Source organism: Elephantulus edwardii, unplaced genomic scaffold (assembly GCF_000299155.1).
Source record: "Elephantulus edwardii isolate Elephantulus edwardi_28Jun2011 unplaced genomic scaffold, EleEdw1.0 scaffold00001, whole genome shotgun sequence".
NCBI classification, from domain to species: Eukaryota; Metazoa; Chordata; class Mammalia; order Macroscelidea; family Macroscelididae; genus Elephantulus; species Elephantulus edwardii.
In genome coordinates, this window is record NW_006399751.1 from 23,338,034 (window position 1) to 23,365,161 (window position 27,128).

The 27,128-nt window shown below is 39.8% G+C and overlaps 1 protein-coding gene across 1 annotated transcript in view; it reads right to left on the reverse strand.

The window, feature by feature from the left end:
• INPP1 (inositol polyphosphate-1-phosphatase) overlaps positions 1–26,188 on the reverse strand; it is a 51,277-nt gene extending 25,089 nt beyond the window's left edge. The window contains exons 1-5 of the mRNA XM_006878934.1: positions 25,985–26,188; positions 23,354–23,414; positions 18,837–19,037; positions 16,661–16,835; positions 14,207–14,763 (exon numbers count right to left, since the gene is read on the reverse strand). Of these exons, the coding sequence (XP_006878996.1) occupies positions 14,207–14,763; positions 16,661–16,835; positions 18,837–19,037; positions 23,354–23,414; positions 25,985–26,188 (1,198 nt within the window). The remainder of the gene's footprint in view (positions 1–14,206; positions 14,764–16,660; positions 16,836–18,836; positions 19,038–23,353; positions 23,415–25,984) is intronic.
• Positions 26,189–27,128: the final 940 nt, after the last annotated feature.

The window sequence follows — 27,128 nt, forward strand, 5'->3', positions numbered from 1 at the left end:
AAGGAGCCACCCGGTTTAACCCTCTCCAGGACAAATCTGTTTGTTTTCCTAGCAGTCCATGGTATTCTCAATACTCTTCTCCAGCACATCTAAATTTAAAATGTTTCTTTTTCATTTAGCAATTCCTCTTTTATCAATTTATCTTAAATAAAGAATTAAATAAGTGTTCAAATATGCACATTCACCAAGTATGTCTCAATTTCTTATTATAAACTTTTAGGGTGTAGTGTGTGTGTGTGTGTGTGCGCGCGCGTGTATACAGCAAAATATACAAATCTTTTCAACATGAACAAAAAGAAATGATGGATCCTGTAGATTCGTTCCAAGATCTAGAATGTCACCCTAGAAACCTCCTTCCTACTCTTTTTCAGCCATTTGTCAGCCAAAGAGAGCTTCCTTTCCTCTAACCCATCATTGCTAATTGGGTTCCCCAGGAAGCAGACTCTGAGACAGGTAGTACTGTGCAGGTATTACCACCACCATCTGTGGAAGGGAAATGGAGGAAAAGGAATTAGTACAAGTAAAAGCCGGGCTGAGTCTCAATCTCCACAGTTTCAGTGAAGTCCTCGTGAATCTGTGAAATGGAATGTCTCAAGCTGGAGTGGAAGACCTCGAGGCTCAGCCCAGGGAAGAGATGTCTTGAGCAGGCAGCTCTCTTTAGCGGGGCACGTCCCAAAGAGAACCAAGAACTGAGGTATCTACTGCCCTTTCAGCAGCTGGAAGGAGAAAGTCTTTATTCCTGAAGGGAAATCTTGACGCATCCCAGCCTCCCATTAGTTCCACTTGTCTTTAAATCATATAAATGTCATAGTGCTCCTCTTAAATGCTACTTCTTTCATTCAATAATGCATGAGATTAATCCATATTCTTATTTCATTTTCTTTTATTTCTTACTTTTTTGGTTGGGATTTGAGTGAAAGTTTACAAAGCAAATTTATTTTCCGTTCAACCTTTCATATGTTTTGTTTTACGACCTAAATTGCAGTAACTACAATGTGACAGTATTCTTCCCATTTCTTCTCCTTGATTCTCATTTCCATTAGTCCCTCTATCTGACTCCTTTCTGACTTCTGTGCTTTATTCCTGGGCAAACACTGCCCTTTGTACTTATGTGGATGATTGTTGTAAGCAGTGAGTGTTATTGTTTATCTTATAGTCCTCCCTCCCAACCAATCCAGTATTTAATATCATTTTAATTGACTATGATATATTAAAACTCTGAAAACTCTATCAGGCTCTGTTCTATAGGGTTTCTGTGAGTTGAAATTCATGTTGAGCCTTTTCATACATTTATTGGTCATTTGAATATTCTTTTATTAGGAGCTTTTGACCATTTTAAAACTAAGCTTTCTCTCTTTTTCCAAAGGGGCCCTGGTAGCACAGTGCGTAACATGTCAGGCTGCTAATCAGAGCCCTGACAGCTTGAATCCACCTGCCACTCCGTTAAAGAAAGCTGAGACGGTCTCCTCCAATAGGCTTCTAGCTTTCTCATGAGTTGGAATCAACTCTGTCTTGATGCTTTGTTACTTTATTTCTCTGGATGGTGATTATTATTATTATTACAAATATTTTCTCCTACTACCTGACTCAGTTTTCATTCTCTTACACATAAAAGAAAAATAACTCTAGAAAAATAGACTAAAATCTTAAAAAGTAAATGTGGAGAAAAAAAAATTGTCTGCAAGTTGAATTTAGTTCCTTTTCACTTCTCTTTATTTTCCAGTTCCTTAAGGAGTATTTCTGTAAAACAAAGATAATGGTTGTAAGGGTTCAGTTGTTTAAAGAGGATGTTTTCTTTGAAAATGTGTCATTTAACTAAGACTGGAGCTTTGCCACGATTTGCCTTTCTTTCTCCAGCTCTGAGCAAATCTGCTAGAGACACCTGGTGGAGAATGTTGCTAAGTTTACAGCAAATACGTTTTAATGTCCAGAAAGTGCTTGGAATGTTACAACATAAAAGCGCCGAGTTTATTTCTCAGAAAACGAACAAAGAAACTCTCAAACACCAAATTCACTGGTGTAACTGCTATTGTTGTTAGGGATCATCAAATAGACTTTGACTCATAGGAATCCTTTGAACAAAAGATGCTGACTCTTACCTGGTCCTTCACCGTCGTCCTCACCATCTCTTATCTTCTTGAACTCACTGTTAGAGTCACTGTTTCAACCTATCTTGTTGAAAGTCTTGCTCTGTTTCACAGACCCTCCTCCACCAATTTCCCAGCTTGATGTCTTTTTCCAAAGACCGACCCTCTTGCCAACATGGTCAAAAGTCTGAGAGATGAAATTGCACCATCCTTGTCTCTAAGGAGCACACTATTTGCACGTCCTCCAGGACAGGCTTGCTTGTTCTTCTGGCATCCATGGGATATTCAGATCTCTTCTCCATCATCACAGGTTACAAGTCATAGAGGCTTGTAGTTTCTGAAGCTATAAATATTCACACAGGAGACTGCCCCATCTTTCTCCTGTGGGGTCACTAGTGGATTCTAAAAACCAGGAGCCTTACAGCCTTTGGACCCAGATGTGCAGAAAACAGAAAGGGTCCTTGAGTAGCACAATATGTCACAGACTATGCCACCAGGGCCCCTTAAAGGTTATTAACCAGGTCAGACCTATCTGTAAAACACAATTGGGTTCTTTATCATCCCTGTTTTCAAATAAGACAAATCTTCAACTCTCAGATGGGGTATATACCTAGTTTTCCAGTGAGTGGATTGGATTTGGGCCCTGCTAACAAATGTGACAAACCTCGAGACAGTGAGACCAGAAGTAGAAATGGGACTATTTCAGGGCTGCATCTGTTTTGGAGAACCAGTGTGTAATAGAAACACAGGGCCTTTTCTTCTTCCTTGTTCCCTCTCACTTTTTCATACTGTTTATATTTGTTATCCATGATAGATGGTGAAGAGATTGAGATTGTTAACAGCTCCCATTTGCTTGGCTGCACAATCAACACTCTTGGTACCAGCAGCCAGGAAATCAATGCTGTTGGAGACCTCTCCAGAATACTGAAGAGCAATGATGTCAGTCTAGAGACTGAGGTGCACCTCATCCAGGCCATGGACTTTGCAATTACTTTCTATGCATCAGACAGCTGAACAATGACTAGGGATGATAGAAGAATTGATGCCGCTGAGCTGTGGTTCTGGAGAAGAGTATTGAAGATACTATAGACTTCTAGAAGAACAAACAGGTTCATCCTAAAGAGGGTGAAGTGAGGCTGCTCCTTAGAGGCAAGGATTCTGAAGCTCCATCTGACTTACTTTGGACATGTTGCAAGGAGGGACCAGTCCTTGCAGAGGAACATCATGCTTGGGAGGGTGAAAGGACAGTGCAAGAGAAGAAGACTCTAGTGAGATGGATTGACTCACTGACTGGGGTAATGGGAGTAGGTGTGCCAGAGACGATGAGGTTGGATCCGCATAAAGCAGGATTCAGAGCTATTGTGCATAGGGTCACTGTGAGTTGCGAGTAACTCAATGGCACACAACAACAACATCATTCTTGGGGAAAAAAATGCATGTCCTCCTGCCTCAAAAATCCATTGGAGGGTCAGGTGTGAGTCAGTAGTAATGTCCTTAAATGTCCTGGTGGTATGGTCTCTAGTGTGTTGTGCTGCTAACTCAAAAAGCTGAGAGTTTCCTCAGCGGACGGAATCTACCAGTGACTGACTTCCTAGGTGAGAGATGGACAACCTGCTCGCATTTTATAACCTCCAGAGCGGCTGAAGGCTTGCTGTAAGTCAAAATTCACTAGATTGCCATGAATGAATGCCAGCCCAAGTAAGCAAGAATTAAAATTAAAAACATATAATGATGTGTTCATCTTTAGATGGTGCTGTCTTAGTCTGGTCTCTAGAAGAGCGAAGGCAGTGGAATGAATATGCAAATATAGAAATATTTACTTCAAGGAAATGACTCCCACAATTGTGGGACCAGCAAACCCCTAATCTATGGATCCAGAGACATACTGGTGATCTGTGCTGGTTTAAAGGGGCAGGCACACTTAAGATCCACAGGTAAGTCAGCAGATGGCGTCTTCTGCAGGTGTATGTCCCAAGAATCAGAGACGGTTAGAAGAAGAGTGTAGCACCGAGAGAGCTAGCTTTGCTGTCAATTTATACACTGAAGACAGACCACTCCCACAAAAACCCTTCCCTCTAACCTACCTAGCTCTCATAGCAGATAGTGAAATGGAAGGTGGCTGCAAAACTACAGAGAACCACAGTCTAATTAAGCTGACCTCTAATATCAGTCATTACACCAGCTTTATGTGTAACATTTGACTTAAAAATACAATCATAAAAAAATTAAAATCATCAAAATTGTACAATATATTTGTGTAGCTCATAAATGCTTACTAGAATAGCAAAAATACTACAGGAAGCTAACTCATTTACTTTTCTTTCACTTCCTCCATGTATACAGTGAACTGATGATCTCTACCTTTGCTTTACCAATAACAAAGGGCTGAAAAGAACAGCTAACTTTGGGTGGTTCTATCCACGTCAAGCTATAATTTTCAGTTGATGTGATCAGTAAAATAGAAAGAGCATAAAAAAAGAGGTAAGACGTTTTCTTGGAATGCTACTGTCTTTTTTTTCTTAAAATGAAGTTCAGGTTTAAACTAAAACAGTTCCCTTTCCGAGATTTCAGTGCCCTTGATTACAGTAACTTTGCTTGTCTTGTGCTTTAGTCTTACTGGCCTTTCATGAATTACATCCCCACCAGAATTCTGAGTTCATGGGGCAGAGTGAACACTATGTGCAAATGTACGGGGTAGTAAGCAAAGCAAACGAGCATCCATCCCTCCAAGGTTACGCTCCATTATTCTATCAATCTAACCTACAAAACGTAAGTTAAGAATTCTAAGATGGCAGTGGTGGTGGTTGTGTACTGTTGAGTGAATTCTAAGTCACTGCAACCCCGTGTAACAGAGTAGAACTGGTCCATGGAGCATCTAGGCTGTAATCCAGAGGAACTTCAGGCCTTTTGTTTATAGGGTTGCTGAGTTATGCTCAACTCGAAGGCAATCAACAACAAACCTCGAGAGAACAGATTGCTAGATCTCTCTCTTAGGAACCTAAGTGAGACTGAACTGCCAATCCTTCCCCTAGCAGCTAAGTCTTTAACCATTGTGCCACTAAGCTTCCTTAGAAGGCAATAAGAGTTAGCACTTGGCTTGAGCATGATGGTCTTCTGAATGCCATTGTAGAGGTCGCAAGCTCCTATCGCTAGCCCAGAACTACTTGGCCCTTCCTTCCTTCCTTCCGTCCTCCCTCCCTCCCTCCCTCCCTTCCTTCCTTCCTTCCTTCATTACAGGAAGTTAGTTCTGAATTCTGCATGGTTAAGGCTCATTCACTCAAGATCAGGAACACTGAAATTAAAACCTAGAACAGAATTCATGTTTAGAATTAATTACAGGCATTTTGTTCTAGGATAAAATTCTGGCTAGCCTGAGAATTAGAAATAAAAACAACAATAAAAAAATTTGGGGAAAAAAGTTCTTGAAAAATATGTCAATGGTCAAAACAGGAACTTTCCCTGTATCTGTGTTAAAGATCTCCTTATACACATGTTGTTATGTGCCATCAAGTTGATTCAAATTCAGAATAATCTTCTAGGATGTGGTGCATTAAGTGTCAGGCCGCTAAGTGAAAGGTGGGCAACTCAAATCTACCAGCCATTCCAAAGGCGAATGGTGGCCAGTCTCCTCCCATAGAGAGTGACCGCCTAGGATGCCCAGTGGAGAGTCACTATGAGTTAGACCGACTCAACCTGATGGCAGAAAGTTTGGTTTATTTTAGGATAAAGTAGAACTGTGCCCTGGGACTTGAGTCCTTGCCATTCTAAGGAGACATCTGCAGTTACCATCTGCAGTCTGTAAGGGAATTGCTCTGCCCACAGGGTGTTTTCACTGATTATCCAAAGGCTCCTCTTCTTTGGTGGTTCAAATCCATCAGTGGCTCCTTGAGAGAAAGATAGTCTCCTGTGTGGTATATAGCTTTGGACACCAAAGGGAGGGCCAAGAAGTAGTTCAACTTGACGGCAATGAGTTTGAGTTTAAGACTTACTTTATGAATTGGTTTTTCATCTTAACTACCTATAATCAATGCCCACGGCTACAGCAACCCTATAAACAAAAATAAGTGTTGTCTTGGGAAAATCTGCTCCTGAGGATCTCTCCAGAGTTCTAACAAGCAATGTTATCAGTTTAAAGAATAGCTGTGTGTGATCCAAGCTATTATATTGCTTCCTGTGCATGGGGAAGTTAGACAATAAATCAAGATGATAGAAGAAAAATCGATGCCTTTGAAATGTGATGCTGGCAAAGAATATTAAGTATCCCATGGACTGGCAAAAGGACAAACATGGCTGTTGTGGAGGAAGTGCAACCAGAGTGTTTCTGAGAGACAAGGATGATAAAACTTTTTGGTATGTGTCAAGAGGGGCCAATCCATGGAAAACAGATATGGTGGAATGGTGGAGGGTCAGAAAAAGAGAGTAAGACCCCCACAAGATGGATTGACACAATGACTATAAAAATGGCTTTAATCATATCCAAGCTTGTGAAGATGGTACAAGAGAGGGCAAAGTTAAATTCCCTTGTTTGTAGGGTCGCAATGAGTCATAGTCAACTTATCTGCACCTAACAACCACAATGTCCAAGTCAAGCAATTCTTAACTATGGATGTGAAAGATTACAATATTCTTGTACTTTTTCATTTTGCATTTAGCTGTTATGGAGGTAGGAAGTATGCTAACAAAACTGGGAGCAAAGAAGAAAACTTGGTAAAATATCCTTCAAAAAAGAGTAAATGTCTCTCATGGAATGCATAGTATGGTTTTGTACAAGACAAATAGTTATGATCAGCTGCTCTAAATTCAAACTTGACTTAACAGAAATAGACTTGGTAGCGGATTTTTTCCTATCGCTGTAGCAGAACAAGCAGACTTGTTAAGTGGAATGTTACGTATACAAAAGAGATTGGACAGAAGTTTGTTTGCATTCTGCGTACTCTATAGACAGAAGCAGAAAGAGCAATCTGATGGGAGGGATCAGTAGACCACTAAGCCAGTTGCCAGGCTCAAGAAGTTCATGAGTGCAGGTTTCCAAAGAATAATTTCTGTGCTTGCATTTGTCTTATTATTCCATTAATGCTTTTGCTGGAAGTATGGCTAGAAGATCCTTATGTTTTCCATCTTGAAAAAATGCTTGTTTATGGTGAAGAGATTGAGATTGTTAACAGCTTCTGTTTGCTTGGCTCCAAAGTCAACACTCTTGGCACCAGCAGCCAAGAAATCAGAAGACGAATTCCATTAGAAAAGTCTGCCCTCAGGGACCTCTCCAGAGTACTGAAGAGCAATGATATCAGCCTGTATACCAAGGTACACCTGGTCTAGGTCTTTCCAATTACTTGCTATACATCAGAAAGCTGGACAATGACTAGAGATGATAGGAAAATCGATGTCTTTGAGCTGTGGTGCTGGAGAAGAGTATTGAATATACCATGGACTGCTAAGTGAACAAACAGGTTCCTTCTAGAGAGGATGAAACCAGGCTGCTCCTTGGAAGCAAAGATTCTGAAGCTTCATCTGACATACTTTGGGCATGTTGCAAGGAGGGACCAGTCCTTGGAGAGGCTCATCATGCTTGGAAGGTTAGAAGGACAGTGCAAGAGAAGAAGATCCTGGATGAGATGGATTGACTCAGTGTCTGGGGTAATGGGGATAGGTGTATCAGAGACAATGAACCCTAGATTGGATTGCTATGAGTCGCAAGTGACTTGATGGCACATAAGAACAACAATGTAGAGCGCTCCTTAGAGGCAAGGATGACGAAGTTTCATCTCATGCACTTTAGGCTTACTGTTAAGAGAGTTTATTGTGTGAAGGAGGACATTATACTTGGAAAAGTGGAGGGTCAGCAAAGGAGAGGAAGATGCTCAGTGAGGTGAACTGATACAGTGACTTTGGTAACAGAAGTTTGTTGGGGATGATAAGGATGGTGCAGGATAGCGCAGAGTTCAGATGTGTTGTTTACAGGGTTGCTATGAGTTGTACATGACTCAAGAGCACCTAACAACAACATGTGTAGATCATAACAAATTATTAAAACATTAAGAAAGCAATCTCAGAACACTTGATGGTGCTCATGCAAAATCTATCTATAGAACAAGAAGCTGTTGTTCCAACAGAACAAGGGGATATTTGATCTGGTTAAAATCAGGAAAAGTATGTGTATGTGTCAGGGTTGTATCCTTTCTCAATATCTATTCAGTCTGTATGCTTAGCAAATCGATCAAGAAGCTGCACTATCAGAAAGTGACATCAGGATTGGAGGAAGACTCAATAACAATTTGTTTTGCAGATGATAACAACTTTGCTTGAAGAAAGTGAAGAAAATGGAAGCTTTTAATGAAAAATATAAAAGAATACAACCTTCAATATGGGTTATATCTCAACATCCGGGGAGGGGGGGGAATCCTCACCACTGGATCAAAAGGTAACATCATTGTAAATGGGAAAAAAGGATTGAAGTCAAGAACTTCATTTTACATGGCTCCACAATCATTACTCATGATGGCATTAGTCAAGATATCAAAAGACAAGTTGTACTGGGAAAACCTGCTGTCGAGGACCTCTGCAAAGTGCTAAAAAGCAAAGATATCTATCAGTTTAAAGACTAAGGTGCACCTGATCCAAGCCATACTATTTTAGGTTACTTCCTATGAATATGTAAGTTCGTGAATAAGGAAGACCAAAGAATTGATGATGAAGAATTCGGACTATGGTGTTAGTGAAGAGTATGAAATATTCCATGGATTGCCAAAAGAAAAGGGAAAAAAATCTGTCTTAGAAGAAGTGCAACCAGAATGCTCCTTAGAAGCAAGAATGGTGAAACTCTGGGCATGTTGTCAGGAGAAGTCAGTCCTGGGAAAGAGACCTCATGCTGGAAAAGGAGGAAGATCAGGGAGAGAGAAAGGACAATGCTCAAGGAGATGGATTGATACACTGATTGTAACAAGGGGCTTGGGCATTGCAGAAATCACGAAGGCGGCCCAGGATAGGTCAAGGTTTTGATCTGTTGCTCATCTATCAAAGTTCTGATATGTTGTTCACTATGAATTGTGGCTGACTAGATAGCACCTCACAACAACAATAAAAACATGTGCCCAAGAATGAATGACTCTTGGCCACGCCTAAGCTAAATACTGAGCCGCTAATAGAAAGTCAACAGTTGAAACGCACCTGTGGGAGAAAGATGTGGCCGTCTACTCCCATATTTACATTCTTGGAAACCCTACGGGGCGGTTCTACTTCATGCTACAGGAACATTATGAGATGTAATTGGTATGGTGGTAACCAATATATGCCCAAGCACTCTTCAAGGCCAAGGAAAATACATCACTGAACAAGATACATGAGAATCTCTGTGTTTCTGGAACAAATATACTGGAGTTGGGAGTCATACAAACATAATCTTGTACTAGAAGGCAATACAGACTGTGAAAGAAGCAGAGTGGATGTGCCACATCAGTATGGGGGGGATGTGATTTGCACTAAAGAAAAGTGGAGATCTTACAGAGATGGTGACATCTGAACAAAGTCTGAATATAAACAAGGGGAAAACCATATAAACTTTTGAGCAAAGTCTGAATGAAAATGAGGGACAAAACCATGTAGCTATCTGGGGGAAAATTTTCTATTAAGAAAGAAAAGTTAAAAACAACTCCAAGATAACATTTCATCCCAGTAAGAATAGCAAAATTTATCAGAACAGCAGACACCAAATGCTGGTGAGGTTGTGGAGAAACTGGAACCCTTATTCACTATTGATGGGAGTATAAAATGGTGCAACCACTGTGGAAGGCTGTATGGCACTTTCTCAAAAAGTTGCAAATAGAAATACCATTTGACCCCACAATTCCACTATTGGGAATATTCCCTCAAGAAACCGTAACTGTCATCCAAGTAGATATATGCACACCCATGTTTATCGTAGCTTTGTTTACAATAACAAAGAGCTGGAAACAACCCAAGTGCCCATCAACAAACAAATGGATAGAGAAGCTCTGGTATAGTCACACAATGAAATACTATGCTGCATTGAAAAACAAGGATCTCATGACATATACAAAATAGGTGACCCTGGTGGACATTATGCTGAGTGAAATGTCTCAGTCACAAAAGGACAAATATTGCATAGGGCCACTGTTGTAAAACGGGACTGACATCAGGGTTGAGAGAAGACAGAAAAGGAGGGGAGAAATGATGTATACTGCATTGAAATAGATGAGGGAGAGAACTATTTAAAAGGGACATATGAACTGGGATTCTTGTCATTTCAGAAGTCCAGACTGAAGGCTACATAGTGGAGTGAACTTGGGGGGAAGGATCGTATAACAATGAAAGAGTTTTTCTTTTTCTTTTCAAGGAGAAGAGTGATGGGGGGTGGGCAGGGAGAAAAGTGCAACAATGAATGACTGGAAACCCTAAGTCTCTGTATGCTTTTATTAAAATTAATAAATAATAATAATAAAAGAGAATAGTAAGTCTTTTCTCCTCCAATGTCTTGAAAAGAAGGGAGCATGGTTGACAAGTTCAGGCCCAAGTAAGGCAGGCAAGATGGCTGGAACAGAGTGGGCAGAGGGTAGAAAAATAAGAGGACCTATAATAAATAAGGGCTAGGGAAGTGGGAAGGGTATATGGTGATCCTGGGATATTATGAAATGATGCCAGTTTTGTTTTTCTTTGGGAGAGCTAAGGAGCTACTGGAGAATTTTGAATAGAAGAGCATCATTATATTTACCTTTAGAAGAATTACTTTGACTTCTGTGTTGAGAATAGACAGTGTTGAAGGGAGTTAGAATTTATTGCAATAACCCAGATGAAAGATAAATACAACCTACAACAGGGTGGTTCAGAAGCAAGAGTGGTAAAGGAACAACTGGATTGGAGTTAGGTTTTGGGATGCCAGAAACTAGTACCAATGCTCATTTGGAATCGAGAGTGTGCTCTTACTGTCCTCTATCTGACCTCCATGTAACAGCTCCACCTATTCCCTTATAATGCATGTGGGCTGATGCCAAGAGCCACTGGAGTATCAGGGCACCAAGAGGGCAACTATGTAGACACTCTGATCATCACTACCTTCAACTCCGGTTCTATCAGCTGAACTGTATGCTTAGCAAGAATTGGTGGCTTTCTTCCAAAATTCTATTTCATCCGTACTTTTGTAAGCATGGAGCTCAGGTGGTATAGTCTGTAGGGAAAGGCTTGGTCTCTCTGGAGGGTCAAATCCACCAATGGCTCCATGAGACAAAGACTGGCAATCTCCTGTGAGATTTACAGGCTCTGAGAATCCACTGAAAGGTCAGCTATGGGTTGGTTCTGACTGAAAGGCAATGAGTTTGCATTTCTGAGGGGAGTTTTGGGGAAGGTAAAGTGCTTAATTATATATAATGTCGAATAATGGAACATGAAGGGTATTTTTTGGGGGGTGGGGGAAGGAGTTGGAAGGGAATTTTTGGTAAGGGTAAATTTTTTTTTTAATGGAGATATTCAAAGTGTTTATACTGTCAGTTCGCTTTGCAAATGTTTGAAAGTATGTCTTCCAGTTTAAAGAAAAAAACTAGATATCAAACTCATTGTCTGATTTGATACAACAGTGCAAGCCCTCTATCAGCAGATACCTTGAAACCTCAGCTTTCCAACAAGATTGACAGGGAATGTATACATTAGATATTCACAAGACAATTGCATCATTTTTGTTTCCCAGTTTATCTACTTTTTATTTTTCAATTAACAAATTAGCTGTTCAGATTACACTGACGATAACTATTTTCATAGCACTTTGTTACTTATTTGCATCCTTTAAAATGTTCATACTGAAAACCAATACTTTTTTTAGAATCATATTCCATTTTTCCATTCTGGCACTTGTGAAGAAACAAGGCTAGTCTCTGTGTTTTCATTTGTTTTGTCAAGAATGTCACCTGTCTTAAAATTAACCTCTAAAAGTAGATTGTACATGAAGGCAATACACAGCTTGAGATTCCACAGTGAATCATAGAACACAATACAGACTTTAAATCAGAACCACATCAATAAATTATTAAATCTGCTGCATGCACCAAAATACTACTGAAGAGTTAACCAGTGTCATTCCTTTGGTATGGAATAGAGGATGTTGCAGAATATCTTTTGGCCCCCAGAGGGCGCAGGACAGAGAGAAATCAGAAGAGTCATCCCTCCAGTCTTAAAAATGCAGTTCATGTGCTCCTTAGAGTCAAGAATGGTGAGACTGTCTCATGTTGGACAGGCGCTGGTCCTTGGGAAAGTGAAGAGTCACCAAAGGAGAGGAAGAACTTCAACAAGGGAGACTGACACAGTGACTCCAACACTGCACATAAGCACAGCTTAGAATGATGGAGGCTCAGGCAAGGTTTTCATGTTTTACAGAAAGCACTATGATTTGGAGTTGACTCTAACACCTAATAAATGCATCACCTGAAAACCAATGGAGTAGATGCACCCTGCACACATGGGTTGTCCTGAGTGGGAAAGGATTTTATGGCAAGCAATAAGATAGGCCAGGGTTCAGATCTGTTGTTCAAAGGGTTGCTATGAATCGTATACTCAACTTGACAGCACTTAACAACTGTACTACCAGGAGCTGTTAAGAATAGAAAAAGTCTGATTCTTTTCCTATTCTATTCAGGTCCCCCATGTAGTCACTAACGTTCTAGTGGTACTTTGGTTGGTGGTTTAAGGTTGGTGGTAAGAACCCATCAGCCACACTCTGAGAAAGGTGAGCCAGTCTGCTCCCATAAAGATTTTGTTAGGTGCCATTGAGTCACATTCAACTCATAGTGACTCATTTAATTCTTCACAACTGAATGAACATTCAGTTCATGCCTGGTCCTTCATCATCCTTACAATCACTGCTATATTTGATCCCACTGTCAAGACCACTATGTCTAACCACCTCACTGAGGGTCTTCCTCTTCTCTGAGGACCCACTACCTTCTCAGGTACCTACCTCCACTAGGAAATGACCCCACTGTTCTCGAAAATTACTGAGAACCAACTCAAAAGCAGTGATTATGTATCAAGTGGGTAGAGCAAATGGTTAATTCACTCACTTCACAAAAAGGTTGGCAATTTAAAGTCACTTTTTAAGCACCTTTTGGAAGCAGGAGTGGCATCCATTTCCTAAACAACATGCCTCCAGAAACTCTATGAACTCATAAATGTTAGTAGTTGTAGAGGGGCTTCAGGCCTTTTGTTCATAGGGTTGCTATGAGTCGTGCTTGACCCGAAGACAATCAACAACAAAAAACCTTAGAAGAATCTGGGATTCTACTTCTACTTCCAGAACTCAACTTTATGGAGCACATGAGGTTGCCATCAATCACAATCTAATCAAAGATATGTTTTGTGTCCATTCAGTATAGGATGCTAGTAGACAGGTTTTGCAAATTTTAAGACTACGTGGTTTGGGTTGTTTATTTTAATGACAGGTAGTAAATATGCAAAAACTGCAGAACACTCTGCTCCACACATTCTGTATCATCTCTAGGAGTGCAAGGAGGGTACGAATGTGGTACCCAAAATGTTCCAGGCTTTGATTCGTAAGTACAAACTCACTGCTACTGAGTCAATTCCAACTCAGAGTGACATAAGATTTCCAAGATGGGAAAATCGTGCTAGGAAACTATCATCATTCTCCTTTGGAGCTGCCAGTAGATTCTAGAAACACTAGACTCAGTTTTAAATCAGGAAACATAACACTGTTGAAAAGATAGGAACTCGGCTACATTGTGCAAATTCACAGTTCTTAATACGGTGCCACAGGCTAAAACTGATAATTTCTTTCAGGACAGGATATAAAACCCAAACCCTAAAAAAATCCCATTCTTCCTAATTCTTCAGCAACATTCCAAATTATAATGGAATGTTTAGAGTAGTTCCATTAAATGAGTAGATTTTTTTATATATATTTTACTGAACTGTTTCAATTAAGACTGATAACACTGAGACTTGTATGCATGAACTTTATTCCTGTATGAAATCTCATTCTTTTGTTGAGATTAAGATTATTCTACACTTACTAGGGAAATACTCCACAAAAGCGGACGAGAAAGATATATCTTTTCACAGTTTGGTTTAAAGGTGCACTGCGGTCAGACTTCATGTACTTGTATCTGCAGGTACAAGGTACTGGAAGAGGAGGCTCAGGAATGCGTCCAGCCGTTTCTTTGATCTGTATGCAATTAGTCCTCCCTTGTTGGCCCACCTATCGACACCAGAAGCGCCTGTGTTTGCCACGTGGTACACCAACTGGGGCAAATCAACCTCCTTTTCTGGCTCTCTTTCTAGACATGCCTTTAGATCTACCATTCCCCCACCCATAGACCGCAGTATGGCGTGAGCAGCACAAGAGTCCCACTTGAACGTGGTATCTTCTGAAAAGATGTAAATGTCTACAAGGCCTTGCACAACACAAAGGCTCTTGTAACCAGCTCCAGCTGCTCGAAATATTCGCTCTCCACACACACGTAACAACGCGGCTTTGATAGTCTCTTTTTCGCTTGTACTAATGACAGCTGAGAAACCTTGGGATTTGGCTTCAGTGCTTGTGTTTTCGGTTAGTTGGCTCGGAGTTTCTCTGTTTTCACTTTTAGGAATGAGATACTGAAGGGAATAGGCATTGGTGCCCAAGTAAGAAATGCCCCAGTAGCACTGTCCTTTCCACCTGTGGAAGAGTAATTTTAATTTGAAGGTTATCACATTTGTATATAAATTACAAATTTATCATTCATTACAATGAGTCTTAGGCTTAGAACTGGATATCAAGGAGCCAATTAAATGCTTATTATGCAGGCAGTTGCCTGTGTTGTTACAGACTAAAAATGCTTTCAAAGTGACGTCATCGCATCAGTCGAGAACACGAAGTATCTGTGAGTTTTGGAGTCTCCAGTAACACTGAAAACTTTTGGTATTTAAAGTTTTACAGGGGAAAAAAAAAGATGAACAACTAATAAAAATAATGTTATCTTTTAGGTCTTTTATCATTCCTTTAAGTTTTTCTTTATTTGGAACCAATTTCTTATACACTAGTTTCATGTTGATGTTGAAGAAAGAGGGACGTGTAATTATTTTCAACCCCAAAAGCATATAGTTTTTGTCAATCCTTAATAATAAACTCTGTTGGCCCCGTGGTAAGAAGCCAAGCTGCAATCCTGAAGACGCACAGTTTGAATCCACCAGCTGCCTCACAGGAAAAAGATGGGCAATCTCCTCCCATTCAATTATTGCCTCTGAAAACCCACCAGAAAGTCAACTATGGGTCGGTTCTGACACCAACTATATGGATGCTGGATAATACTCCCTTTACAGGAAGGTAACTGAGGCTTCTTGCTCTTGTTACGTGCCACCTCATAGATGACCCTCTAGTGGGTTTTCAGAGGCTGTGAATCACACAGGAGGAGACAGCCCATTTTCTAGCACAGACCAGCTGGTGGATTCGAGCTGTCTTCCTTTCGGTTGGCAGCACAACTCTTTTATCACTAGGCCACCAGAGTACCCTTATTGATGGTTTTTAAAAGGTCAATTACTTGCTTAAGATTACCCTAGGTAGCTGAACCTAGATTCAAACCAGGCAGCCTGACTCCAGGATCTCAGCCACTATCTACTTTGTCAACCATCCACATTTCTAGGTCTCAATTTTTTCTGGTTTTTTAATAAGCTTTCAAAGCTGGTAAGCATATATTTTTGGCTTGGAATGAAAGAATAATAACGGGAAGGTGGAGTGGAGAGAGGAGAAATCAATGTTCCAAAGTACAGTTTGTGACTAGAAGAGAGCAAACAATTCTTAGCCACCTAAAACGCCTGAAAGTTCAATAAAAATATACAGTCCTACACAGAAGGTACAATGAGACCTATTTCAATAGAAATCAAAACCACAGGAGGAAAGCTGCTTGCTTCCACTCTGCCTCGCCGTGGCGCTAGCCCCAAAGCGCAAGCCAGGGATCAGAGGTCCTAGCTGTTCTCTGTTCTGTGCAGAATCTCATGGGAAGTGATGGGCAAAGGAGTCAGAAAAGGAAGTGATGTTCACAGCATTATACCAAGAGATAATTCAAAGCTAGATTATAATCCTGGCCATATCTACTCATCTTTTCCATTGGATAGTTTCCACATTTTTTTTTAAATTTTTAATTTATTTATTTTTTTCAAATTGTACAAAGGTTCTACTAGCTACAAAGTAATGGTATTTATCTTGGTGCATATGTTTTGGAAGACAATGTACCACTCTATTAATCTGGTTTTGAACAGATTCTAGAAAACACAAAAGGCTTGCTATATCCTTAATGCAAAGCCATGATTTCTCCAAGGCAGCACTTCCTTCAAAAGTTTTTTCCACATGTACCTGATCCCAAATAAAATCATCCCAAACCCAGAAAACAAACAGAAGGAAATTTAAATCAAACATGCAAATTATCATTAGGAAACTCATGTATCAAGTTAAATGAATGTCATATAGAATGTCAAGTTAAATGAATGTCATATATGTCATATAATCCTGACAATATAAACAAGCCAGAGGCCCCAAGTTCCAAAAACCTTAAAATGACAAAATGATCATCATTTACCTGAGAGTGTCTGGGTCCTGTGACACAAATGGTTGATTAATGACTCCCATCAGGGGTATCCCTGTCTGTCTGTCGTAGACACCAATTAAAATGGTAACACACTGAAGTCCGGAGGGGAAAATTCCGTGGTCGGGTTTGATATCACCAGAGCCTTTTATATACTGATAAGTTGAATCTAAGAAACAAAGCCAAGTTTTTCAGATTCAGGGAAAGAGTATATATTCCTATAAACTCTGGCCTGCATAGTTTCTCAAGGAGCCTAGTGGTTAACATGCTTGGCTGCTAACTGGAGGGCGGGAGGTTTGAAGTTAGGCAGTGCTAGTCAGGAGAAAGGTGTGGAGTTCTTCCACAAAGATTTACAACCTTGAGACCCGATGAGGCAGCTGTCTCTGTCCCACAGGGTCTCTATCAGTGGGCAGACTCAGCAGCAGTGGGTTTGGTTTTGATTTATCATTTCTCTGCCAATGTGGTAACCTTTTAATCACTATCGTTTTCGTGTACTGTTTTATTTGGCCTCCTACACTTCACTTTTAAACTGAATGTGTTTTATTGTCCCAATTGAATGGGAACCTTTGAAGATGGAGATTGTGCCTATGGCAGTGGCATTAGCACACTGCACAGAATGTTGCTTTGTGAACCAGAGTCACAACCTACACATAACTGACCCTCTGGTGGGTTTTAAGAGAGTAATCACACAGGAGGAGAGTGCCCATCCTTCTCCCACAAAGCAGCTTGTGGCCTTGAACTGCATGCCTTTGGGATTGCAGCACACCTTCCTTCCACTAGGCTAACAGCATACAAATACTCCTAACATGTCAAAAGCACTTAAAAGCTGCTGAGGATAAATGATGAGATTCTTCAGAATTGCTATAATTAGAGGATTAGCCTCCTTTCCAGAATATGTCTGAGGTGGAATTACTCTGTGGTTTGTCTTGGTATCTCAAGCTAGAAAGAACACTGATGACACAAAAACAAAAACTAACTTCTATCAAACTGAGTTGTTAAAGCTTATAGCAGCCCTTCCTTTGGGTCTAAAGGGAGTGACAGACTCTTTTCCTCAATGAGCAGCTAGTGAATTTGGACTGCAAATATTTCAGTTAGGGACCCAACGTGGAATGCATGGCACCACCAGGCCTACAAATTAATGCTGCTCCTCCAATAAAGAGCAGCTGACAAGTTGGGTTTACCCTTAAGGTGGATCCATGGAAACAGCTGTCTGCCATCATCAGTGAGTCAACAGAGTTAAGGATATACAGGTTTAAAGGCCAACAACTGGTGAAATGACTCAGGGTAGAACTAAGAGTCAAGGGACCTCTGTCCCTCCTCAGACATCATAATTGCTTTATCCTAGACGATTTGGGGAACTGGTCTAACTTTCCATATACAATCTATTGACTGAGCAATATACAGTTCTCTAGAGTGACTACATATTTTTGCAATATTATCTTTATATGCTTGTAAAATGGGAACAGTAGGTCCTTTATTTTGCCTGCTTAGCATAATGCATGGTCCCAGTTGTGTTGAGTAAAATATGCCAAAGAGGAAAAGAAGATAATCTCTTCAAATTAATACCTAGGGCTTTGTGTTAACAAAAGCATTAAGTAAGGACTATACTTTTAAAACGATGCGTTATGGGCTAAGATTCTACTATGACAATGATGACAGAACAGGGGTGAGGTTTAAACAGAGCTCATAAACCCTCTGCTCAGGAGTCACATTTAGCTGATGGTTAAAATTTGGGATATTTCACGGAAAAACTTGGATTTATGTTTCTCTTTAAAAATCTGAATTATCTGACCTGCAGCCCACGCGGCAAAAATCTGCTGGAGCTGGGAGCTATTCAGTGGGCAAGGTTGCTAAAGTGGCCACAGCGGCATCCTGCTCACAGCTGCTCACCAATGCAGCCCTTCAAGGCGTTTGAATCTGAATCCCTTGTGTTAAGTTTTTCAAAGAGGAGTTAATGTAGCTTTATGTATCTTCATGTGTATGTACCAAGTATACAAGTGCATAGACACATACACACATACATGCTACATATATACATGTTATAAATATATCAGAACACTTTTCCTTTAATTCCATCATTTTAACAAATTTTTTCAAAAAGATAATTAAACTACAGCCAATTTTTCTTTTTCTAAGCATTAAAAAAGAAAATATTCTCTCCTACACTTACCTATAGGATCCACCCATATTCCCAAAGTGTCCTGTGGAATGCTGATGTCTACTGAATCCAGAGCGGGGTCAGTAAAGGAGACATCCTGATGAACAACACTGGCTAACGCTTCAGATGCCTGCTGGTTGCCATTGAGGACTTTACTAAGTAGCTCTACTGTTTCTGCCTCTGTTGAACACAGTCTCATGGTAATCTTTTCCCCTGGAGTAAAGACAAACTAAAAGCAATTACATTTCAAGAGTTTCCATGGAGAAAGAACAAGACAAAGACTGACGAGAATGGGGAGCAAATGGGGCATTGCTGTCATCATGTGCCAGGGAGTCAGAACTTACAGCTAACCCTCTGGCAGGCTTTTTGAGAATGTAAATCATATGAAAGGCGACTTCCCACCTTTTTTGCATGGATCAGCTGGTGGATTTGAACCAGAAGCCTGGGCACTTAGATTGGGTGAGGGAAATCTATTCACACCAGTGGTTCTAAGCTTGGCAGACAGGTAGCATCAACTTCATCAGGTAAAAAATGCCAGTGGTTACTTAAACACTTAATCCAAATAGTTAGAGATGGGGTTCAGGAATTCAAGGATTATCTCTCCAGGAAGCTATCCATATGGTCATAGGCACATAAATTTGTATCCAGTGTAAAGGAATTAACGGACTAGTTAAGAATCCCTTAACCCTTGATATTTACTCTGCCTTTTTTTTTTTTTTGGTATACAGTGAATGAATATTTTAATCTTGAATTTAAAAATAATGAGAAAAATATATAGCTATATTTAGAATAAAATTGCAATAACGTACAACTATGTATAGCTTTTGACATTAAACTTGTGACTTGATAGTTTTCTACTCAGCGATTCATACACATTACATTGCATTCCACTGGTTAAAGCCTCACACTGTAACGGCCATCTTTCTTCTTCCCCTTGGCCTCCCCCTTTCATGCATTTCTCTATACCATCCCTATCTACCCTCTGAGCTTTATCCCTGAAGAAAGGCTTCAGGTTTTCATACAGTTAAGTATTCTAAGGACCCCATTTCTCAGTGATGTGACTGATCACCTTATAGTTCTGTCTGGCTAGAAACTGAATCATGGGGGGTTGATTCCTGCTCCGTATCTGGTGACTGAGGGCTATTTTCTTGGGGGTTCCACCTGTCTCTAGCAGAGTACTAAGCCTGGTTCTTTTGTGATTTAGAAATTTGTTCCACATTTTCCTTCCACTCTATCAAGGACCTTCTACTATGATTCTTTTCAGAGAAATCAGCAATGGTAGCTGGAACCAACTATTTGTTCTGGTCTCAGGGTCATGGACACTGGAGTTTACATGGTCCATTAGTCCACTGGGCTAATAGTTTCACTTTCTTCACTCTTCTTTGCTCTAGGTGCAAAGAAATTAGTAATTGCAGCTTAGTTGTCCAATCACAAACTTAAGACTAATCAACACTCAATTAAAGCATGATACAGAACATTGTCCTTGTGGGCAATGTTATATCAATTGTTCTCAACAATGGTCCTGCACTCCCAAGCCCACCAACTCATTCACTTAAGGTGTTACAGCTAAGATGTTTTTGTAATTATTCCCGTTCACTCTACTATACACACAAATTTATTTACAGCACACACAGATCTGTATGTAGGTGCACTGTCTCCTAATCTATGATTGTAGATGGAGTCTCATTTACATACTTGTTCATCCTTTTAATATACTGTCATCTTACTTATATCTGAATAGATGAATGATTAGAAAGTCAGTCTTATCAGCACACTAACGGGCTTCTACTTCTTCCTCATCTGCTACTAAGTTATGCTCAGGAAAGTAATGCAAGTAGTTTGTTGTTAGCTCCTCGAGAGTTCACCCCTGAGTTAGGGTGAGTTCGTCAACAGAAGGCAGTATCGCCTAGCCCCCTGACTGACTGTACACTGGAACTCTGTAATCGAGAGGCGTCTTACTAGCTGGTTTCAGATAAATTGCCAGACCTTACTTCCTACCTTTAGTTTGGAGCCTCTGCTGAAATTTGAACAGTATACAAATAAGCCTTCTTGAGTGAAATACACTAAAAATCAGGTGCTTCTCTGTGATGGACTAAGCAGCTACTCTGAAGAAAACAAGTTACAAAATCCATGTGTTTTACCTATCATTTGAAAGCAAGGCTTCAAACTGGTTCATTCCAGTTCACCCTTTACTGAGATTTTACACTTCCACTGACTTAGCATACCTGCGGTACAAATTAAAATTCTCAGCTGGGCATCAAACCAGGATGAAATGCTTTAAACAGGCTTTCTTAAACCTTTAATTTGGTTTCCAAAGACCAAATGAAGTTAAAAATCTGAGAACAGATACATTAGTTGGAACCAAAACTATTAAAAATATCAAGGAAACATGGCACATTGGATTCCTCAGGTCTACAGATAAATGCTCATCATGTCTCGATTTTAAGAACTAACAGCATCCAGAGCTCATTAGAAATTCAGAAGCTCAGGCCCCACTCAGGATCAGTTTATTAAGATCTTCAGGTGATTCATATGCTCATTAAAGTTTGAGAAGTGTTACATACTGTCAAGTGGAAACAGACTCCTAGTTGACCTTCCAGTGGACTTTCAGAGGCACATGGGAGGAGGCTGCCCATCTTTTACTGTGGAGCAGCTGGTGGATTCAAATTGTTTGTCTTTGGGTTGACAGCACAATTCCTCACCACTAGGCAACCAGAGTTCCCTTAAGAAGTATATGGCTGTGTGCCACTGAGTCTGAACCAGCCCCTCTCTGAGCTTCCTGCAGGTTTTCAGGGGCAGGAGACTGCCTACCCTTCTCCCCCAGCACATGGTGGCTTAGAACTGCATGACTTGGAAATTGCGTAACAGCTTCTTAACACTAAGTTACCAGCGCTCCCTTGGGAAGTATGAACAATGACTCTGAACCTTGCCCTATCCTGAGCCAATTTCTCCATCTTTGCCACACTAGACCCCATTTCCACTGTCACTGTGTCAATCCATCTCATCCAGGGTCTTTCTCTCCTGCACTGACCCAATAATTACAGTAATGATGATTCTGAAGTAGCAAGAAACAGTCATTAGATTTAGTTAAATTCAAATGAAGTTAGACTATTAAAGTCAGGGACTATTAAAGCTAATAACAATGGCAGAGCATCTACTCCAGCTTCAATAAATCACACTGTTAAACGGTGCCAACGAGGTAGTTTTAACTCAACAGACTGGAACATTATGGGGTCTTCTGAGAGCCTCACAGTCAATGCTGTGCGTTAGCACCTTCTTGCACCCACCATCTCAATCTACCATGCTGAGCCTTGCTGGTTTTTTTCAGTGATCCTTTACAAGTATGATATTATTGTTCAAATGAAATAATATCCTCCCTGAGACTAAAATTCTCCAATGGATTCTCATTACACTAAAATGAATAACCAAGCTCCTTGTGCACACCTGGTGAGTCTCTGTGGCCTGGTCCTGTCTGTGTTCACTTTATCATCCACTCTCCAGGTCTCTCTCTACTCCCAAGAAGCTAAGCTTATTCCCTCCTTGGAAGTAAAGAGTTAAGTTTCAGCTCTCTCTCTATACATATACATATACATACACATATACATATACACATACACATACACACATACACATACATATACACGATACAGACTATTTCTGTCTCTGTATTGTTAGAGAAATGTATTAAACTATACAGTGGTCAAATGTAAGATTTTATCAATTATTCATAGCAGTTTTGTTTTTTATCTTTTAAACACAGCCCAAGGAGGAAACTTAGAATTGTTTTGTAACGAAGAAAGTGGGGAAACCCCCAAAACTCTTCATCAATATGCCTATGCTTAACTATTTCCCAAGTGATCAGTTTTTAAGGTTCACTAATTTTTTGCTACTAAATAAACACCAAGCAAGCTAAAAATACATTTTCCTAAAAGTAAGAGATAAAAATTATTAAAATATCTAATACTGCAAAAGAGCATGGAGGTCCACCTGAGGAGAGTCTGGCCCATAGAAAATAAATGCAGTAAGACTTAAAACTTTATGCTAAAAAGGAACCTTTTCGTTGTTTCAACTTCTTTTACTGAGACTCTAGACACAGATGTGACAATGTGATTTGCTCAAGATCACATGGTATTTCAGAGCCAAGGCCTCTGTACATGTTTAGCCAAAAGACTTTATCAATGAGTTTAAACGTTGAGACTAAAACTGTCTGCAGTTATGCAGATTTTTTCCCCTGGGGCATCCCTAACCTTCCATTAGATCCCTACAGGGACATGAAACATTCCCAAAGGTTAAGATATAAATTATTAAAGTGCTACATATTTATATCTTGAATAAATCCATGTGGATCTTCTCAATTATTCTAAAATATCAAATGTGTAACTTAAATGCATAGGTTCAATGAGGCTTAACATTCAAGTATGTTTACATTGAGAAATTAGAAAATATCTATGCTTTCACTGTGTAAATTGGAGATTAAAATACCACCTGATAATTCAATTATAAAACTACATTAAGATTTTTATACTTACCCAAATCATTAGTAAATTCATTGGATTCTTCTCCAGAAATTTTGTCCTTCAATCCTGGAAACTGATTTCGAGCATCATTTGGGGAGGGAGGGGGGTGTTGGGATGTAAAAAAGAAAAGTTCAATTCTAAAGATTTTCACTTTATATTTTAAAACTAAATAACATATTACTTGTAATTCAGAAATGTGGAATCCCTAAAACAGTTTACTGACCAAATAATTAATGCATCAGTATGAACAATTAGAATGAACAAATGGAGTCAAAAGAATCCTTTTCTCATCTTCATAATCGAAGTTTACATGTACATTTTGCATCTAATCTTCTCTTTACCCACTGCCTCTAGAACACACGAGAACTGGCCCACACCACTTCCAAGGCTGTGATATTTAAATAAGCTGACTGCCCCATCTTTCTCCCTGAGCAACTGGTAGGCTTGAACCATTCAACAAAAGGCCTGCAGTTGAAAGCTTAGCCAGTGCACCACCCACAGCTCTTTGACCTTCTCTCTAGGGAAGATAATTTTTCTTAAAAATACGCGCTAAACTATGACATGTATGATATTCTCAGGCAAAATAAACAAAAAACCAAAACAAAGAAAGGTTTCAAATGCTTGAATTCTATCATTCCTTGGTGACCAAGAGCTTTATAATGCTCATAGCCACTAGTTTTGAGGGTTTGTGGGTTTTCTTTTTTTCTTTCTGCTCGTTTGTAGAACAGTACAAATCAACAAGGGCTGGGAAATGAACCTACTCAAAGTATGAAGCTCAGTCTCCCCTGACTACTTAAAAATCGCTTCTGACGCTCCAGGCAATAAGGACCTTATGTAGACAAAACTGCTATTAAGAGTGGAGAAATTAATCACTCCCCTACCTGCTTTGCATATACCTCCTGACTGAACAAAGTGCCTGAACTTGTTACAATGCTTTGAGGCAAGTACTAGCTCATAAAAACTAATGTGGAGACATTTCTAGTCCAATTGCTCAACCCTTCCTGGCACTTAATCTTGATCAGGAACAAATAAAAAAATAAACTTGCTTTATTTAATTTGCTAGAGCCAGTTGTAGGAGATGAAAAAGTATGTTTGTAGAGATTTCAGGAGGGTCATCGATCTCCCCTCTTGCTTGTGGTCCACATTCTCCTGAAATCATTCGCAAATGACCTGGTTCTATTTTTTTAGAATTCCACAGAAACCACTGGAATGTTTTATAGCTCTTGGTCATTTTAGGAAGCCCCATCGTGGTGTGGTTCAGTATTAGGCTGTTAGCCAAAGGTCAACTGTTTGAATCCACTAGCTACTGGGGTAGGGAGGTGGGGATCAGGCTGCCTGCACCCATGAATTCAGAGTTACAGCTCTGGAAACACTCTGAGGCAGTTCTTCCCCTATGAGATCATTTTGAGTAGAAACTGAGCTATGTCATTTTATAACGTTTTATGTCACAAATTTTATCCTTTCCAAACCTCAAGTACATAATTATTATAAAGGCAAGACAACAATGCAAAGAGCACACACACTAGAGCCAGCACACTTGCATTCTAATGAGAGCCCTATCATTCACTTGCTGTGCAACTTTGGGCAAGTAACTCTTCTCATCTTATTAAATTTAAACCCTAGGCGAGTTCTGGTAGCCTAGTGGTAAGAAGATGCACTGCAATCCCAGAGGTGAGCAGTTCAAATCCACCAGATGCTTTGCTGGAGAAGGAAGAACAATTGCCTCCTGTACCAGTCAAATCTGATTTGATGGTACACACACATACACACACACACACACACACACACACACACACACACACACACATAATAATAAAAAAATTGAAATCCTAGCTCTGATCTCAAATTAATATTTATCTTATATCTATCTATCTATCTATCTATCTATCTATCTATCTATCTATCTATCTATCTATCTATCTCCAGAACACTGTTGGACACACAGTAAGTACTTGTTTGCTAGCATTATTATTATTGCTTATGAATAATTTCTTTCTCCTCAAGATACTTAGAGCCATAATCGCTTATGTTTTTCTACCAGAATAAAAGGGAACTCAAAGTCTCCAGAACTCTACAAGGCTGCAACCAAGGTAACCATTAGATAAATGCCTAATTAAAAATTGAGGCTTAATGAAAACAAGGGGGACAAACAGAACAAGCTGTAAAACTGTATGCTCTCATTTCTGAAATAAATTCAACGTCACACACACACACACACACACACACTGAAAGAAGACATTCTAACCAGAGTTTATATATAGCTAGGGTTTTCTCTAGTGGTGGGTTATGAGGTTTTTAATTTATTTTGGAGAGAATGTGTATTATTTCTTTTAAAAACTTCAGTAAATGGAAGGTCTATACCAAATTGTTTACTCAGAATTAGAATTGTGAATGATTTTAATTGCTGATTCAGAATTAGAACTGTGAATGATTTTTCTTATGTGCTTTTCTGTATTTTTCAATTCTTTTCTGCAATTGACATTTTATTAACAGCATACTCAAACAAGATGGGAGGGGTGAGGAACCAAGATATATCTTCTCATTCAGAGTGCTAGTATTCTGACTGGATGGAAAAAACCATGCTCTCCATCAAAACCACAGGGGCAAAGCTTTTGAAACTGCCTTGGCTGTGACCTTCCTTACCTTGTTCTCCATATTCTGTTTTATAACTTCCTGTACCAGTACATCAGCCAGGGTCTTGAAATCGACTGTGAACTTCTTGTTCTTTTCTCCTTCTTTCTTTTCTTCTATAAGCAGCTGGAAGAGAGCCTCCTGCTGCCTGCATGCCCGGGCGATGTTGGCAGCTTTCTCGGCCACGCAGAGCAGCTCTCGGAGGATATCGGACATTTCGGAACCTTGCTCCCAGCTGCAGCTGCTGGTGGAATTTGCACCCACCCTCTGGGCTGTCAGCTGGAAAAGTACAAGAATGTGAAAGAGAAAGTGATTCAGAGGGTGATATAGGTTGTCTCTGGGAGTCAACCTGGTTAGTTTGGCTCAATGACTAGCATATAGTAAATTCAGGCTGTCCTATGGAAGCAAGATTGTCACTATAACCTAATAGCTGAGGCTTATTTTTAAAAAAATATATTTTCCTTCTCTAAAGGTCCATTACACAAAGAATGGAATTCTTAGTAAATCATTGAACGAGAATCTAGATTTTATTTTTAACTCCCTAGACAGATAAGAAACACAGAGCATGCTGAATGAAAGCCAAACTCTTGGATGACCTCAGAGTTTAGTGGCAGTACTGACCCGGCGCCCTTCCTTTCACCACTAAGGGAGGAAGGGTGAAGACAGGGAAGAGATTTAGTTCATCAATTCAAAGGCCAGTTTCTCAAGTACTAAGCACCACAAGGGCAAGTACTGCTTCCTGCAAAAGACTGAAGCCACCCCTGGCCTGATCTTCACCCCATGCAGATCTTCCACAATTTTTTTGCCATGCGAAAAGAGCCTCCTACTTTTTTTTCCTGCTCGTTGGTATTAGAAAAGATTTGGCTTTTAAAAAAGTGTTATTCTACACACACCTGCAAATACTTAGTCTACCACAATAATAATTTATTAAGTTAATAATTTCATTTTTAAACAAGAACTACTATTTATTGAAAATTTTTTTTTAAAAATCTTCTCTCATGATTGTGAAAATTACTGTGGGTATTTACCCACTCTGTTTTACTGTCAAGGAAATTGAAGCTTAGAGAGGTTAAGTAATTTCATGAGGGTTACACAAGGCTGAACGGCGTGCTTGGAATTGGTTATACACAGATGGTGCCCCTTACTATCATAATAA